The sequence below is a fragment of the Mesocricetus auratus genome, unplaced genomic scaffold, assembly GCF_017639785.1.
Source record: "Mesocricetus auratus isolate SY011 unplaced genomic scaffold, BCM_Maur_2.0 Super-Scaffold_100009, whole genome shotgun sequence".
NCBI lineage: Eukaryota > Metazoa > Chordata > Mammalia > Rodentia > Cricetidae > Mesocricetus > Mesocricetus auratus.
Genome location: NW_024429193.1, coordinates 70,415,760 through 70,435,312, shown reverse-complemented (window position 1 = coordinate 70,435,312; position 19,553 = coordinate 70,415,760). Strand labels below are relative to the sequence as shown.

The 19,553-nt window shown below is 38.4% G+C and overlaps 1 protein-coding gene across 3 annotated transcripts in view; it reads left to right on the top strand.

Moving 5' to 3' along the window:
• Fbxw7 (F-box and WD repeat domain containing 7) overlaps positions 1 to 19,553 on the top strand; it is a 155,819-nt gene that overhangs the window by 74,012 nt on the left and 62,254 nt on the right. For 2 of the 3 annotated variants that reach the window (XM_013120630.3, XM_021233111.2), the window contains one exon: positions 10,748 to 11,323. In XM_013120630.3, the coding sequence (XP_012976084.2) occupies positions 10,817 to 11,323 (507 nt within the window). In that variant the 5' untranslated portion in view covers positions 10,748 to 10,816. Of the gene's footprint in view, positions 1 to 7,972; positions 7,992 to 10,747; positions 11,324 to 19,553 lie in introns of those variants that run through there. The other variant, XM_021233113.2, reaches the window with a different exon arrangement.

Below are 19,553 nucleotides of genomic sequence, written 5' to 3'. Positions count from 1 at the left end.
CTTAAAAAGATCAAAATAAATAAGGAGGAGAGAGAGAGGGAGAGAGAGAGAGCTATGTTGACCTATATTCTCTATGTGTACATATGTGCAGACACACTTATACATACCCATGCACAGAGAAACACAAGTGTCTCACATGCACACAAATATGTATCTTTCTCTGAAACTGGGGATATGGCATCCAGAAGCTTCTGCAGTCTTGAACTCTGTATCACCACAAACTATTAGTCTAATAACACACCAGGCAAACATGGCCGCCCAGAGTCTTAGGGTTTACGACTCATTTCTACTTGGGATAAAATTATTGAAATTAATAAAGACATCTAGGATATAATGTTTTTATCATTGCCTCATCCCTGTAAAAATAAACACGAAGGAAGCATTTCATGTCTTTACTCGTACCTAAAGTGTTACTGTGGAGTTTACCATGGAAAACCTTAGTAGTTGCAGCCATTAGCCAGCCTGTAGTTGTCCTTTCTGGTAGATTTCTTTATTTTAGACCATTTGTTTGTTTGTTTAGTGAGTATTTGTGTGTGGGTGTATGCCATGGTGCTGTGGGGTCAAGAAGGCAGTTTACAGGAATTGGTTTCTCCTGTCCTTTTTTTCCTTTGCATGTTCGTGGAAAATGAACCCAGCTCATCAAACATGGCAGCAAGTGCCTCTCTGACTCCTCAGTTTTATTCTTAATGTCATTATATATTGATAATGCCCTCTTAATGAGAAAATTTGCTTCTGATGGTATTAATTTTTATGTCAACTTAACATAAACTGTAGTCGTCTGGGAAGAAGGAATCGTCGTTTCCATAGGATTGATTTGTAGACAAGTTTCTTGGTTGATGTGGCAGGGCCCAGCTTACTGCTGGTGGTACCACCCCAAGGCAGGTGAGCCTGGATGGTATAAGAAGCCACAGAGAGCAAGCCAGTAAGCAGCACTGTTCATGACCTCTTCATCCTACTTTGTTGCAGCTCCTGTTCTGACTTCCCTCAGTGATGAACTGTGATATGGAACTGCAAACTGAAATAAACTCTTTACTTCCCAAGTTGCTTTTGATCATGATGCTTTATCATAATCAACCCTGTAAGGATTCAAGTGTTATTCTGGCCTGCCCCTGTAACCTAGCAGAATGCACTCAGGCAGTACCCTGGTTAGCACACAGATGCAAAGGACCCCTTTAAAAGAAAGATCTCATTCAGCTGTTCCCCTGGGGCAGACAGGACTCTCCTCCTCTCCTCTCCCCTCCCCTTCCCTCCTCCCCTCCCCATCCCTCCCCTTAGTACTTGTGAACAAATGTGTAAAGAATTAAAACATGAACAAATATACCCAGCAGACATGTATTCAAGTTGTAGGGCCTTGTCAGAGAGCACATTCCATGTTATTGTTGAGTATCTAAATCAATGATTGTGTGAGATATGACTAAGCTGAATATTTTCATTTATTCATTTGTTCCTCCCATTAGTATTTATTGAATTTCAAGTGTAGAACTGTATATTCTCAGTCATATAAGATATAAGATTTCTTCCTTCTTGGGCTTGACTCAGGTAAACTGTAACTAACTCCAAGTCATTGATAGTACAGAGTACTTAAAGTCCCAAATATGTTTTAAGCTATACTAAAAGAAATGGCAGTCTTTTTGTCATGCATCTGCTTTATAAAATAGTTGGTTGTTTCTCATGTATATGGTTCCAGCTTCCTAGTGCAGTAATTGTGATTTTTACATTAAACTTTGGTTACAATGGTAGGAAAAGGAAGCAAAAGATAATGTCAGAAAGAGCATTTATATGACCATGCTTTAAAGTAATTAAGAAATTTAAATTTTAGAAAAGTTTATTGGCTGAACTTTGTAGTTCAAATATGACAGGGTTTCTTATGTTTTAGTTACTTTTCCTGTTGCTGTGATAAAACATACTTAAGGGAGAAAGGACTTAACTCTGGCTCACAGTTGACTATGATCTGTCCCGAAGGGATGTCCTAGTGGTCAGTAGCATTCTTAACATGGAAGCAGTGCTGAACTCTTCTGCTCAGCAATGCTTCTCTTTTCTCTTCAGTTTAGGACCCAGGCTATAAAGTAAATGAACCTCCCAATTTGAGGGTGGGCCTTCCAGCTCAGTTAACCTAATCAGGAGATAGGCATGGCCAATCCTGGGTAATTCTAGGCCCTGTTAATTTGACAATTATAAACTATCAAACTTTCCAATTGCTAGTGAAGTCTTTGGTTTTTTTTTTTCAAGAGATCTCATGATTATTATGAGTATACATACTCACACATGCATGCATGCGTGTGCCTGTATGTCTATGCATTTGTTTGTGTGTGTGTGTGTCCGTCCGTCCGTCCATCCGTCCTTCCATCCATACATGCAGAGGTCAGAGGTCTGATGTCATTCCTCTGACACTATCCACTTTGGTTTTTGCGACAGTGTTTTTCACTGGTCTGGGGCTCATGAATTAGACTAGATTGGTTGGCCAGGGAGCCTCAGGGATCTTTCTGTCTCCTTTGCTGCGATTAGAAGCATGAATCTTGTCCGACCTTTTTATGTGGGTTCTGGGGATTGATTTCTCCTCTTCATGCTGTGTGGCAAACACTTTACCAATTGAACTGTTTCCTTAGCCCACTTACCTTATTTCTTAGTCAGATAGAAAAATCTTCTGTGTATGTATAAGCACAAGCAGACATGATTTTCTGACACCTAACAGTTTGAATTCTTCTTATAGGTTTTCGTAGCAGGTTCCCCTTATCGACTGGTTGGATAAGTGGTATAAAGAGGTGTCTTGATGATAGGATCACATGACCATTGCTTTCCTGTGTCTTCTGCCCATGGTGTGGCATCTGGGAATGAAAGTGACTTAAATGACACTGGCCAGAGGAAGCTGTGGGAAGTTCCTATCAGATTGACAGATCTTATCTTTTGCATCTGTCACCTTTTCACAAGCAGTGGCTTTAAAGTGGTGACTAGGTGGTGATGTTCCTGGGTAGCTAACTGAAGCAAATTTGACTTCTCTCTGAAGCAATATAAATTCTACCAAAGGCACAAAGAATTCCTATAGACAAAGCTCTAAGATAAAATTCTAAAGTGATCTTAGGCAGGCAGGTGAATTGAAAAAAAAAATGATTAAGAACTAGAGAGCCAAATCCCTGTTCTGGTATTTGTCTTGTTTGCACTCCAAAAAGAAACAGACGGATGGGGAAGAGTCTATTTAATATAAAAAGGCAATGACTCTTTTGGAACTGTAGAGGTATGCTTTTTACTACATATGCAGAGCTCAGAAGATGTCAGTTGAGTTAAATAAAAATAAATTCACACTCAGACCTAGCACATAGTAACTGCAGAGCAGTCAGCCTAAAGAAAACATGTAAAATACAAACGAAGAGCAAAAGTAATTTACCTAAAAAGAATTAAGTATTTCACCGCACTGTGAATAAAAATAGTGGAATCCTGATTATGGTAACTTTAGTGCTGATTAAAAAACAAGACAAAACGGAGATCTGTTGTGGAGGCAGGGAAGTGGACATGTAATGAATCCATCCATATTTGCTCCTATTGACAGTTTTGACAGCTGGCAGAGGTGTCAAAGGAGGAGTCTTTATGCTGGGTGATGTAAGCCAAAGGGTAATAGCACCCGCATAGACTGCAATGTTTTTGGAAAGCACTGCCCTTTTTGGTATGCCTGCGGGTCTAGCTTCGCAGCATTTGATGTCTAATTAAAGAGTGTCAGCATAGACACTATAAACCATAGTTTCTTTTGTCAGAAATTTTCTCAGTATAATACATTGTTGTATCATCCAAAAATGTCAGCTATTTTTCTCGTGTTAAGACAACAGTACTCAAGTGGAAAGTTGGTTTAAATTTCCATTTGAGAAGCGTGGTGGTCTTTATGTGCCATTTACTTCTGGCTACCCGAACAGCAGTTTCAGACTAAAGACCCCTTTATACCCTTAGAAATTACTGAGGATGAGGCCTCTTAAGCAGTGTGTGTGTGTGTGTGTGTGTGTGTGTGTGTGTGTGTGTTTGCTATTCTATTAAATAGGAAAATGGAAACACACACACATACATACATACATGTCACATCATAGTTGCCTATTAGAGTACCAACACCACTGTGAATTATTGTCAGTGTGCACTGAGAGAGAATGGGAATGGGGTTTTTGGTGTTTTCAAGTGAGGTCAGACACCTATGTTTCTGCCAGGCTTCCTTGTTCCTTTTGCCTTTCTGTGATCAAAGGCCTCAGGTGGACATCCCTGTGAAATGTGAGCTCATAATGAAGGAGCTTTGGTCCTCAGATTTGTCCCCCCCATACTTGAAATTTTAGCACCCCTCCCCTTCTTTTTGAGATAGTCTCACTGTGTAGTTCAGCCTGGCTTGTAAGTAGGTAGTCTTTCTTTTATCTCCTCTAAAGTTCCAGGATCAGAGATACCTGTCACCATGTTCCACTTTAACATTTAATATTAACTATTACATAATTTCCAGTCATCAGACTTAAGAAAGCTTTTAAAATAAGCTGTCTAATCATGATTTAAGTATGATGCTTGCCAAAATTCTTCAGAAGAGTATATCTGATTTTGCATATTTTGAGAGTTTTACTTTATTTCTGTAGCCATTATTGATGGTTCATCCTAATGTAAAAAACTGAAATCTATAATGCCCCAGAATCCAAAAATGCTGACTGTCATGCGAGCATACAGAACGTTTCTGATTTTAGACCAGTTGGACTTCCTGAGATTTTGGAGTAATGATGTATAATGTATAACGTAGTAAGTACTCACTGTATGTGGAAATATCTGTCACCGTTATATATTCACAGTTTTTATTTAATCTTTAATATTTTTGTGAAACACACGTACAATCATTCAGAATCCTCTTGTGCAGATGAAACAGCTAAGATTTAAAGATATTGAGTAATTTGCCCAGTTTTATAGGTACTTACTACAAATCCAGGCCTCTTATTCATCAAGCTTTATAGCCTAGACATTATGTAGCTTTGATATCCATCGGCTTTGATATCATCCAGTAATGGTCTATTCTTTTAATTTATTTGTTACCGTTTCTTATTTTTGTCTTCAACATAAAACAATTCTGCTGGAACTAGAATGGCTTTTTTTTTTTAATCACAATGTAACTTTTACAGCCTTGGGAGTGGAATTCAGAAGGGTAAGTTTGTAGTAGTTGGTGGTCAGTGCTTAAGAATTTTGCCAGTGATGTAACATGTATGTCAAAGGTTTACTTCAATAGTGACTTTGTATTTCATATATACAGCTTGTATACATGTATACAACCCTGGAATAATGTAATAGGAGATAATTGTTAGTTTTCAGTTGTTTAGGGAATTAGAAGGCAGCAAGATGAGGAAGCTGGATACACTTTGAGTTAGAATCTAGAATTAGATTTTCATTATTTTGCTTTTAAAATAATTTCAAATGTCAAAGTGCTTTTAATTAAATGTAAATACAGTGCTTGCTTAAATTCATCTGTGGCTTTAAAAGCACTTTGCAACTAGTAAGCAAGGGTGTATTAGTTACTTTTCTAATTGCTGTGAGAAAACACCATGGCCAAGGCAACTTACAGAAGGAAGTGTTTAATTGGATGTAGTGGCAGCAGAAACAATTGAGAGCTCACGTGCCATAATCATGAGAAGGAGCTTTTCTATGAAAGGAATAGCTGCAGATGGTACTTCACTTGCTGCTGTAAGCTATATCTTATTCCTGTTGGAAGACAGCTTGACTTCCCTAGAAGGACTCAGAAATATCCGGGCTTAAACATGATGAACTAAGCCTCTGGGCCAGCAGCCTTTGGAACTTGTTTCCTGTTTCACACACTGGAAATACTAATCTCAGGTCTGGAGTAGATGAATATGTAGTTTAGTGTTAGAGTGGACACTCTTTTTAAGTACTTGCTGGTTACATGGAAGCAATGGACATGTCTTTACTAATTTACCAATTGGAACATTAAAATGGCTTTGTGCCTGCTAATATTTTATTTCCTGTGTCCTGAGTATCTTAGTTGGTAGTTTAGGAAAGAGATTAGTAGCCTTTTCTGTACCATAGCTCCTTAATTGGTAGTGTAGATAGTGTTTTCTTTTTTGTTTCTTTCCTTTTCTTATTTTGAATCAGTACTTGGATCTTGTCTAGGCAAGAGGAATAATTTGAAATGAAGGACAATGACCCAGAAGTTTGAGGATCTATGTACCAGTCCTTTGAACAAGTGTGAAAACAGTGGTTTTGGAGGGCTGTGACCACCTTTATTGTCCTCTTGGTTGCTTGAGTGGCTGAGGTTAGTAGTAAAATCCTTTAGCACCCTTCATTGTGATGAGGAATTCAAGCTGTGACCAACCCTCCATGCTGCTGTTTAGTTTTAGGGTGACTGTACAACACAGTGTTGTTTGTACTGAAACTGTGTTTCCAAGTTGGAGAACACTTAAAACTTCTGCTTGTTAGGTCAGAGAAGAAGTACTGCTTTGTAACCTGAAAAATCTGAAAAATGTCTTGTATGAAAAATAGAGATTATTACAATCAGGATCTATTTTAATGATTCATCATTAAGACACTGTTGCTTTATTTCTGTACAGATAGAGATCTCTGTAAGAGAACCACAGTATTTCTTGCCATCTAGAAAATGAGAGATCATTGTCTCTGTTAGAAAAAAATTTAAAAAAATTAAAATTAATACACATTGGAATTATAGCTAATGTTCTAAGTTGCTTTAGTTGTGAGGATTTTTGTGGTTAATGGCTTGGCCATCACAGTATTGACAGATAAGAAGGACCAGACCAGAGGGAAGTACAGATAGCCTAACCTGACTTCTACTCATTGTATTGCCTTTCCAAGTCTTACATATTCATACTGCTGAAAGTTCAACTAATGAGAAAAACTATTTCCTTTCTATTTTTAAGTTATTGTCAGTAGCTACTACACTTTCATTTTAGGTGAGGGGCTTTATGCCTTTAGTTAGTATTCTGTCCCCAGTGCTGGCTCATGACACTTAAACATCTCTCTTTTTCAAAATACATATTGTATGAAAACACTCATGTACAGGGCAGTTGGGCAGTATCGTCTAGTATGTCATGAAATCTTCTTGCCAAGACTTTGAAGAAGGGATCAAACGATTGTTTACGAGACTCTGTCTGTGAATAGAAATTGCTTGGCATAATCATCTAAGCAGGTAATCTTTTTGCCTCAGAGAGCAAGGAGAGAAATCCAGGCCGGATGAGTAGATGAAGTAAGGGCAGTGTGGATTCAGTAGAATTTTAACTACATACTTAACAAATGAAAGCTCTCAGGAAGTGAGGCAAGAGGGGCAGGAACTTGATTCATGCAAGTTATAGGAAAAGATTTTTCCCCTTTATGTTTTATAACGGGTTACCACATTAAAATGACAGCTAAGTTGGGAACCCCATTAAGGAAACAAATTCATCTCTGGTTCTCTGCAAATGCTGTGTTTTCCATACTGCAGTGATAGATTTATTTTGAAGTCACAAAATGATTGTGAGGCACTGTGGAGAGAACATGTTAAAGGATTTGAATCCATACTGGTTACTTCTCAGTCTCTTGTGATGGAGCTGAGCAAGGCTTTAAAGATACTGACTTGATTCTGAAGCTGAGCAGGTCTGGGTCTCACCAGTCCTGCAGTCACTGGCCCTTTAGACGGAGGCTTCAAATGCCTTACCTAGGACTGTTGTTTATCTGACCTTCTGATACTCTCTGTCAAAGCCTACCTACTAGGGAACACTTACAGTGAGCTGTGGGCTGACTGCTCCTTTCCAGAAGGCATGCATTTCAGAAAATCAGTCACTTGGCCTATTGAGTTGGAAAAATCTGGGTTTTTAATCATGGTTTCCTGATGAGATTTCTTTTCTGATGTTATTGTAGGGAAATCTTTATTCATGGTGGCATGGGATCCTTCCTCAGCATTTGGCAGCAGACTCATAGTAGGAAAAAAGCAAATAGAGAAGTTTGTATTGTCTTCAAATTTACACACGCACATAACATTCAAAGCATAGGTGAGTCCTGAACAATATGTACACTTACGTATCTAGCACGTTAGTCAAAATATAGACTCTGTCACTCCAAAAGCTTCATTTTTAAAGTGTATATTTTATGTGTATGTGTGTATCCATATGTGGAATTGTGCTCATGAGTACAGTGTCTGAAAAGGCCAGAAGAGAGGGTGTTGGATCCCCTGGAGGTAGAGTTACAGGCAGTTGTAAACTGCCCAGTTTAAGTGGTGGGAACTGAACTCTGGTCCTCTGGATGAGCAGCAAGTGCTTTTAACCTCACTATGTCATCTTTCCTATTCCAGAAAATTCTTTTAAGCCCTATTTCAGTCCATCTCTTACACACTTACAAAGCTCTGTACTGTTTTGTATCGTTGTAAATAGTTTGAAATTTAAAAAAAAGTGTCAATGGAATTTTGACACATTTTTTTTGTCTTTTGTGTATGTGTATGCATGCTTGTGTGGCATATGTGCTCATGTGTGCAGATGCACATTTCTGTGCATGCACAAAGGCCAATGGAAGCCTTTGGGTGTCTTGCCTACCATTTCCCACCATATTCCCTTGAGACAGGCGCTCTCATCCAATTTGGAGCTTGTCTAGTGGTGAGCAAACCCAAGCAATTTCCTTGTCCCTGTCCCTCTCTGTCCATGAACTTGGTAATTTGGTTAGGCTAGTTGGCCTACAAGCCCCAGCAATTCATCTGTCCTGGCCTCCCCAGTGTGGGATGCAAGTGTACACCACCCTATTCAAGTTTTTTCGTGGGTTCTCAGGAAGCTCAGGTCTCATACTTCCATGACAAGTAGTATACCAACTGAACTACTTTCCAAGCTTCCACCTTCTTTATTAATATTTGCTTTCATTTGTGGGGAAAAGTTAAACATGTGAATGTTTGTAATCTACCACCAAGGTATTGACATTTCAGGTTCTCGAAGTGAGACATGAGTGGAAAAGAGTGATTGAGACACATACATGGTAGACATGACTAGTGATGCTAGTGAATTAAGTTCAGGTGCATGCTAAGCATGTCTAGAGATCTGAGTTTGATTGTGGAGTTAGCAAATATTTGAGCACTATTGAGCCATTACACCTTTGGTGGTGCTAGGCTGACATTAGTAACAGAGGGCAGCTTCTTTGTAACAAGGCCTCAGATCTAGTGGGGGAAGGCCAGACATTGAAATGTGTAGGTAGTACGTCCACCCAGCGGACCCTCTTAGGGTTTTACCACATGCTTTCTGTAGACTAGGGCGAATGAAGAAGATGCAGTTTTACAAGTTCTCGTCTGGACTGAGCCTTGGTTGTCTAATGTTTAGTTAGGGACATTTCCAGTTTGAAAATTAAAAGGTTTTGTTAGTATCATTTATATTCTCATCATAATCCAGTTGTCAAGAAAATAGTGCAGCTTCTGGTAATTGTACAACGTAAAAATATATTAGCTATCAGATATCATTTTTCTGAACTCCAGTTAAACCTCATTAGATATTGATAAAAACATAAGTTCTGTATTTGATATATATTGACTTTATATACTTTTGCTGGTATGAAATAAGTACAGCATTTCAAAATTTTAAACTTTAGAAATTTTCAATTTAAACACAATAAAATAATTTTCATTGGTGTTTATTTTATATCAGTGTTCTGATACATGCAAAGATTTCTCTAAAATGTTCATAATTAGTTTGTAAAACAAAATGTAGCTTAATTTTAGCCTTTTCTGTGTGAAAATTTCGAAGTTGAGGTTCTAGGGTTTTTTTGTAATGTGTGTAATATGAAATTATTTTAGGTAAACTTGAACTTGATCAAATATCTGCAAAGAATGTGCTACATAATGAACACACTGAAAATGTAACACAAAATATTAGAACCTATGCTAAGAAATAAAAGAAGACACACTTAATGTGTAAAATTTGAGAAATAAGTTTAAAGCATCTAAAATGCCATTATTTAAAATGCAAGTATGTAGCCCCTTATGCAATCTAAAAATTATACTGTACTTTTCATGTACGGTTTCCCTTAGCATAATATATAAACACCCAGTCTTCATCATGCTTCTTAATGCTTCTTAAATGCATCATGTCTTAGATATTGCTCATGGACTCTTAAACATCTGGATTTTATTTTCTCTCTCTCTCTCTCTCTCTCTCTCTCTCTCTCTCTCTCTCTCTCTCTCTCTCTCTCTCTCTCTCTCTCTCTCTCTCTCCCTCCCTCCCTCCCTCCCTCTATCCTCTCTCTGTGTGTGCTTTTAGTTATAATTTTAAAATTTGTTGTTCAATTGATTTATATTCACTGTAGAAGATAAAAATCACAGTGATTGTCTTATTATCTGAAGACAAGATTTTATGATTAGAGAGACTTGAGAAATTGCCAGGATAAAGAAGGTTCACGTCAACATTTTGTGAACCCAGCTGGGTACTTGATGGGTAGTTTTGTTTTCTTTTTGGTTTGTATGACTATATTAATATTTAGTGAATGGTTATACAGGCTACAGTTTCTGAGTTAATGATTTAAAATTTTAAATTGTTTTATTGACTAAGTTATATCATACTGACCAAAACAACTAAACTACCAAGCTTTTAGAGATATATGAAAAAGATTGTTAAAGGTCTTTAGTGTAAGTTTTAAAAAGTTTTATAACTAACTTAATTGAAAACTTTACTAAAGAGTATGTGAATGCTTTAATTGTACTTAGACTATAGGCATATGACCCAAAAGTAGACCACAACAGATTGTACAAACCTTGTTTATCCCCCATTTCCTCCTACAGAATGTGAAAACCTTTGCATCTTCTGATAGTCTAGCCAAGGTCCAAGAAGTAGCAAGCTGGCTTTTGGAAATGAATCAGGAACTGCTCTCTGTGGGCAGCAAAAGACGACGAACTGGAGGCTCTCTGAGAGGGAATGCTTCCTCAAGCCAGGCAGATGAGGAACAGATGAATCGCGTGGTAGAGGAGCAGCAGCAGCAGCAACTGAGACATCAAGAGGAAGAGCACACTGCACGGAATGGTGAACTTGTGGGGGCAGACCCTAGACCTGGAGACCAGAGTGATTCCCAGCAAGGACAAGTGGAAGAAAACAATAACCGCTTTATCCCAGTAGATGAGGACTCTTCAGGAAACCAGGAAGAGCAAGAGGAAGATGAAGAACATGCTGGGGAACAGGAGGAGGAGGAGGAGGAAGAGGAGGAGGAGGAAATGGACCAGGAGAGTGATGATTTTGATCAGTCTGATGACAGTAGCAGAGAAGATGACCATACGCACAATAGCAATGTCACAAACTGTAGTAGTATCGTGGACCTGCCCATTCACCAGCTATCTTCCCCATTCTATACAAAGACAACGAAAGTGAGTATCTTCACACTTTGTCATGGTTTCGATTGTAATGAAATAATTCTTACAGTGTTTGTAATATTGCTAACTATCTTCACATGTATAACAACTTTATTAAATACGTTTTAGTTTGTTAAAGGCATCAGACAGTGTTATAAATAGAAGTACTAATAAGAGGGCAACTTGGTTGCAAAATGAGGGGGGAATTGATCTTGTTTACCACAAAATTTACCAGCTTCAGATTTGCTGTTGAAGTGGTTTGTGTGAGAGTGCAGGGTTGAAACGTGTGTAAATCAAGTAATGGAGACTCTTTTTATTTGCAAAATAGCTAATGTCTTCACAGGCTGTGTTTTCACCACAGTTACTCTAATGTTTAAGTTACTAAAAATCACTGAAGATAATTCTGCTTCATTATTCAAAAATTAACTGGAACTTATGAATGTCCATATAGAACAGCGGTAGGGGTTAAACTGTTGTGAGGATTGTTTTTGTTTTATAGACATAAAAATAAGCACCATCTATAGTAGACATCCTTTTATCTCTTATTTGCTGATATTTAAATTTAATTTACGGGATTTTGCCTGTAAAAAGTTACAAATTTAACAGCATCTATTTCAATACAGTTTGACTTGGAATGAATTGTCTGATACATTTGGCTTAAAATTCAGTTTGCAGGAATCAGTTGTGTTTTAGTTTGTAAAAGACAAAAAGCTGTCTCTGAGAACTTGTCTGTCTCTAATTTCCATAGCCTAGTCACACGCTATTTTATGTAGTTGTTATCGTGACCTAGGAAAGAAATGGCATCAAGTAGTTGTTTCTTCCATTTAACTGTTTGTCTCTATATGGAGGATTTGGGTCTGGACTGACTAGATTTTACCCACTTTCATCATTTCTGTAACAACTTCAGAAAATGCTCCCACTCTGGACAGGAAGACCATGAGTCAAGACAGCAAGACATTGTCTTGGTCTTTAAAGATGTTTTTAAAGTTACCTTGCTGTATTGAGAAGACATCACATGTCTAATCTTCTAGTAAGGGAAATAAAGAGAACTTTGTACTAACTCAGTACTTTATTTTGGAGGCTTTTAAATCTCTGATCTTTATAAAAGAAAGAAAAAAAACTTTATACGCACAATATTCTGGGCTTCAGTTTCGTTAAACTCCTAAAAGTTGGACCTTTGAGAAGAGTAGAGACATGAATTGAAAACCCTTCTATAGAGTCAGGTGTGGTGGCACACATATCAATAATCTCAACACTTGAGGCAGGAGGATTGTTGCTAATTTCAGGCCAGCTGTGCTCTCTAGTGACTGTGAGTCTGGGGTAGGCTGTAGAGCAAGACTCTTTAAAAGAAAATCACCCTCTTTGAAATGTTAATAGAGAATTAAGTTTCTTCAATTCTTTCTTAGTATGCTTTAAAAACATCCAGGTGGAAATCACTAAACAACCTGAAGGCAGCTAGACTTATGTATCATTTCTTCATCATTTCTACATTAATGAGAAAAACAATGTTAGGTTCTATATTGGCATTGGTTTATTGTTTAGAACATAATGGAAACTATTAAAAAGATAATTTCCTACCCTTGGTGATGGAAAGTTTTCTCTTTTAAGTGTAGAAGATAGACAGCACTTTTGATCAGTGAAGTGGGTATCTTAAATGATGAGTGTAAACAGTGGCCAAAGGACCCACTGATCCAGCCATGTGTTGAGGTAGACTTGTATACTGTTCCTTAAAGTTTCTGAAACTTACAGTCTTTTGAGGTGTTTTCTGTCAGGGTGATGGACAGACCCATTTGGGTTAACTCTTAGTTGTAGGTACAGTGTCTATTCTTTAACAGAAATCTGTGTCAAAGATAACTACTCCATTTCCATTAAGTTTTGCTTTTGTGAGAATGTACAGTTGAATGAAATAAAGAGAAAAAAAAAAGAAAGGGCATGACTTCTCCTAGGTATGATGGAGGAGAAAGTTTATTGTAGATAAATGGAAGAGTATAGGTAGAGGGGGGCAGGGACATGTGGGAGAGTCCAGAGTGGACACGACCAGACTGAGCATGTGGAGAGAAGATGAGGGGGAGGGCGAGGGGAGAGGGAAACCAGATGCAGCAGCCAGGAGGCCAAGCACAAAAGGGTGGTTACCACACTGTCTAGAGAATTTTGGGAAGAATCTCTGGGGGAGGGCAGAACTGTACCCTGTAACAGGTGGGGACTGAGAGAAGTTGGGAGAACCTGGTGGCCAGGTCCAGCTTTGTGTTAAATAGGTACTCAGCCAGTTGCCATGAGTTTGAAACTTAATAGCAGTAAACAGTATAAATTACGAATTCCAGGCTGCCCTAATACTAAGTCAAGGCTATTGGTAGACAAGATTTACTGTTTATTAAATTCCTATGACAGATGAGAAAATTGAGGCTATAGCCAAATGGTTTGCCCTACATCACAATTGTTTTTAGGTTTTTTTCATGTTTAGATTTTTTTTCTATTTTTCTTTTATTGAGAATAGATTTTCTTCATACAATATATTCTGTTTATGCTTTCCTCCCCCAACTCTCCAAGATTGTTTTCACCTCTCTTCCCATTTAAATTGACACCCTTTCTGGCTCTCCATAGAAAACAAACAGGAATCTAAAGAAAAATAGCAAAATAAAACATAAAACAAATGAACCAGGATAGGACAAAACAGACAAACAAACAGAATAAAAAAGAGCCCAAGCACAAGAAACAAGTACAGACGCAGAGGCACACATGTTCATTCATACACATAGGAATACCATGAAAACACAGAATTGGAAGCATGCATGTATGTATGTGTATATATAAATGTATATGTATGTATATATTTATATGTGCATATATATTTATATATGCATACATGTACATACAGACATATATATGCGCATGCATAGGATCTGTAAGGTGAAAAGAAAAAAAATGCTCTGACACAACGTTATGAGACAAAGAACCTCCAAAGAGAACATTGATTTCTTCTGTGTATTTACTGCTGGGCAGGGGACACTCCCTTAAGAGTGTCTTTGTTTCCCCAGTGAGACTCTGTTGAAGAAAACTAATTTTTTCGCTTGCATGTGGTTATCAGTTGCAGATAACTTCTAGGTTGGGGATGGGAACTTGTTCCTCTCAATACTGTCTCCCCATTTGGCACCTGTGCAGGCCCCATCCACATTGTAAGTAAGGAAAGATTTTATTCTCGTTCCATGTGGTATGCTGCCCCCTATGGTAGAATGTAACAACAGTACAACAGTATTTTCCGACAGGGATGAGTTTAGTATTATGAAGCAACCTAAGCTGCTCCTAGACCACCTGATAGCTCAGCTAACTGCTTTTCTTGCAGTATTTAACAAGACATTATTGAAGATATGAGGCCGCAAGTCTAAAGTTGAAGAGGAAGAAAGGATTACTTTCCAGAGTCCACCAAATATGCTTCTGAACTAGGGGTTCTATGCTAGCTGTTTGTCTCAGTGTGTCCCCAAGTTCTAGAATCAGCTTACTTTGCCAATTTTGAACGTCTGTCTCTTAGGTTTTAACTAACATCATATAATATCTTAATTTTTTTTATTTTTTCAAGAGATTCTTAGGTCATGTTGAATCTTTGACATGGAATATTTTATATAAATTATTTACTATTGTGAACATTTTATTTTTATCAGCTCATTTTCAGCTAACAAGAAAAGCAAATGGGACTACCAGATGTCAAGTCTTTATCTTCCTGACCTTTTCATGGAAACAAGCATGTTTGGATAGTCATTTCTGATGCTTCATTATCTCAAATTGTTCCTTATCTCAAATTGTTTTACCCATCTTAATTCTTAGATTCTTTTTATTATCTGTTTTTACCCATTTGCCTCCAATAAGAGCCACATATAACATGAATACATATGCAAAGTAGTATGTTGAATAGATATATCTTTAGGCTCTAAACAGTAGAGGCTAAGCAGAGTCTAGTCACTTATGCCTGTAGTCCTGGGGAGAAGGGCTTAGTCTATAAGGTTGAAGGCGCCAGGACCAGGACCAAGGTAACAGTTGTATAGTGACTCTACTGGAGTTGGAATTTCTAGCAGCTGAAACTTAAAGGGAAGAAGGGAGAATGATATTCTCCTCAGAAGATCCAAGGCCTAGTTTTGTCCGTAAGTCTAAAGTTCAGTCAGGCATAGGCATTTCCAGAAAGCAGTTGTCTGTCGCGTCTGCTGCGCGGCCTGTGTCCGAGGACGTGCGGAGGGTGTCGGGGATTGACAACACAGACTTGTTCAACGATGTAAAGAAAACTTTAAGCAGGTCCCAAAAAGGTTCAAGAAAACTTCCTAAGAAAAGCTCCCACCAGAGAAGCTTCTGCTCTCTCCTCCCCCTGGCTGGTTCTGCTCTGACCCCAGAAACTGATCTGGGCGTGGCAGAAGAGGTGGTTAGTCTTTGGACAAGGTCGAGGTCAGGGTGGTTTCTGTGGGCAGGCCTTTTCCAGGAACTTATTGCCCCCGGGCATTGTATTGTTTTTAGTAAACATGTTTTTAGTAAACATTGTCTTACAGCTGCCTACTCCCAGGCAGAAGGGGAAGTGGGTCTCTGCTCAAGGTCTGGTGTTCCCACAGTTGTCTCATATAGATATATGGCCCCTTTAGGGGCTGTGCCCTTGCCTTGTAAGTGAGAAGAAATGAAAACGTGGTGGCGTCAGGCTTAACTTAATTCAGAATTTGAGAAAGATGATGAAACAGGGAAAGAGGCAGGCCTGAAGGCAAGAGATGGGTTCTCTTAGCACAGGGAGTGATAGCTCTTGCTACCTGAGCCTGAATTCTGACTCTGAAACACAGGCCTGCAACTTGGTTTTGTCTGAATGAATTCCTTAAAATGGAATTCATTCTCTACAACTCATGCACATGCAATGCAGACACACACACACACACACACACACACACACACACACACACACACACACGATCTTTGGTGTTCATTCGTTATATCTCCACTAATGGACAAAAGTTATGGTATTTGATCTTGCCAATGAATAGGTATATGCTGCTACTTGTGGTAAAAATTTGTTAATGAATATATAACCCTTTTTAGTCTTTAGCTATAAAGTTTCTGTTCAAATGCCTTGTAAGGCTTGTGTCCGATTAATAAAGTAAATGTCGACTTATGGTAATTCTAATTAATTTCTGTTAATACAGTTTTAAAATTGTCTCAAACTATAATTGCTCTAAGTACATTTTACATCTGTGTGTGAATCAGATTTTTTTCAATCTGTATCTTACTCACTGAAAACAATGAAAGGATTGTTTTAATTAAGAACTTTCTCTGTAAACTAATGACATTTTCCCTGTAGAAGAGGGGACCTCACCTAGTACTTGGGAAGCACAGGTAGGTGTCTCTCTAGGCCAGCCTGATCTACTTGATGAGACCCTATCTCAAAAACAGAAACAGAATGGGGAATTTTAAAACTTTGAGTACAGATGATAAACTTCTGAAATATGTGCTAGTACTGAGCAGAGCTATCTCAAGATGTTTTTGAGGCAGATTACTTTGTGTGTGTAATTATAAGGGCAATCTTTTTAATGTTTTTTGGGGAGGAGGGCAAGGAAGATGGTATTCAGGATGAGCACAATGTTCAAAATAAATTTCATTTTTAACTTGATATCTCAATATTAAATACATTTTCAGTTTTGTTTTAGCAAGCATTTGTTAGTATCAGAAAAAAACATATAACTATTAGAAACCATTTACTTTAGCTTTCGTATAACTTTTATAATGCATAATAGAGGGTTAGATAATGAGTTTTCCCTGCCAAGAACTGGCACATGTCCTTAAAGAAGGAAGAGAAGTGAGACCATCAACATCACTGAGTGAAGTGGAAAGGGTGGCAGCGGTGCTCTCTGGGTGTGACCAGGCCCCACATCTCAGGCTTATTCAGAGCTGTGGCAAAATCTACCAAGGACAGTCGAGTTCATTGCTGGAGGAAGATGGCTGGCATGGTGCTGTGTTTTCAGAGTTTAACACATTTTCAATAAGTTATTTACAGGAAATTTCATCTTGTTTGTGCCTTGTCTTCTTTTTCTATTAATTGTGCCTTTCAGAGACACTCCTTAATTTTAATGATGTCCATTTCATCGGTGACTTCCTTCGTGGATGATGCCTTTTACATGGTAACTGAAATGTCGAGCTCGTCTGCCTCTGTTTCCCCTTGTCACTTTTTGGGGGTTTGATAGTCATTAACTTTACATGCATGTTTGCAGTCTACTTTAAGATAATTTTTGAAAAGGGCAAAGGTCTGTGGAGGATGATGTTTATGCTGATGCTGATTGTTATCTGTGTAGAGGTCCAGGTGTTGTGGTACCATCTACAGCCGACTAACTTTTCTCCACCACACGTCCTTCCACGTCTGTCAAGATCAGTTGACTGCACTTACATTGGTCTGTTTTGGGCCCTCATGTACTGTATTTATCTATTTCCTAACAGTGCTCTTGATTTATGAAGACTTCAGGCTGATGATGTCAGTCTTCCAGTTTTTTTCTTCAGTATTACATTGCTCTTTCAGGGCTTGTGCCTTTGCATAGAAATGTTAAAACAGTTTGTGTCTGTAAAGTAACTACTGTGAATTTGGTTGGAACTGTGCTGAAGCATTTTTACTGCTGCCCTGCCTTCCCAGCCTACATTTTAGAATTCTTTTGCTGTATACTCAGCATATAGATAGTAATTCAAAATAAAGTGCATAAACAAAAAAAATGGAAATTTTCAGTTTTTAAGGAGTCTTACATTGATACATTTAGCTGTGTTCTTAGTAAATTGGAGAAAGTAATTTTGGCAGTAAAACATATAATCATTTAAGTTTCTTCAATGAACACTAGAGGGCCATGTAGTACCTTGTTGATGGCACTGTTTTCATGTATTTAAATATTTTATTGTCTGCTTGTCTCTCATCTTTTTTGCCCCAATTTGGAATAAATATTTAGGGCAGTTATGTATATTGTTATAATATTTTTGTAGTTTTTTAAAAGCAAGCAATTAGAATATTCTCATTTTAATATTTAATAACAAAAAAGATACAGTGTATCTTGTCCATACATACAAAAAAAAGTTTCTTACTTTGGGAGGGTGAGTACAGTTTTAAAAGCTTGCCATGAATTTGCACATAGTCTTCAATAAGAAGACCTCCCATGGCTGGTTGCCCTGGGCTTCCTTAGCATCTGTGCAAGCATCTGTGTTAGCACTAATGTGGGCTCTAAGCGTTCAGCCCTCTTGAAGTGAAGACTGCTTAGCAGTTGATTGACTTTTCTTGGTTTCTCTTAGTTTGGTGGTGGCAGTGAGCCACAACCCTGAGTAACTGGTGTGACTGTGTGAAGAGGACCGTGAACAGTTTGTTTAGACTCTTAGGGATGTGTACCGCTGCCTGATAAAGTTCAGAACTGTCATTTCTTGGTTAAGTTTACTTGGAACACTCCTCTCAGTTTCTGTTTTGTGTTTGTGGAGGACATAGACCATTCTCACTAGTCAGCGCTCACACTCTTTTCTGTGAGAGATGGGCGAGGATCTTGAACACGATAAGAAGCGCCTCCTCTGCAAGTGAGGACATGGGCCCAGAAGGGTGGGGCTCTGACACCATCAGAGATGTGAACCACCACATCCCCTGAGCTCCCCCTTGTTTTTATCATTAAGTCACTTCCTTGGTTTATTTACTAAAATAAGCCGGCAGTTTTGATTTGGAGATCTCAGTTCTATGGGCAAGTTAATCCTTCGTATATTGATGAATATTAAAGTTACCGTTTGTGATGGCTATTCCTAGTGTTATCTGGGGTGAACTGTAACCCAGATATGGAGGCACACTTGTGATCCGATTGGAAGCAGAAAGACAGACAACGTTCCTTTGATCCCCCCCCTCTCTCTCCCCCTCTCCCCCCTCTCCCCCCTCCCACACACGCATATTCACTCCTTAAGTTTTGTGACTCTAGGGAACCCTGACTAATATGCTGATAGTGTGTAACGGACGGTGTGTAACTGGTAAGACTACAGTTGACATGCTTTTGCCATGTCCTTGCTGTTTTTCTGTATCATTGCTGTTTTTCTGCAAAACACACACAGTCATATTTTTGGCAGATTAATATGAGTTTTGGACAACTAAACACGTTTTGGGGGTCAGTTTTTGAGACAGGATTTCTCTGAGTAATGGCTCTGCCTATCCTGCAACTCACTTTGTAAGCCTTACAGAGATCCACCTGTCTCTGCCTCTTTAGTGCTGGGATTAGAGGCACCATGC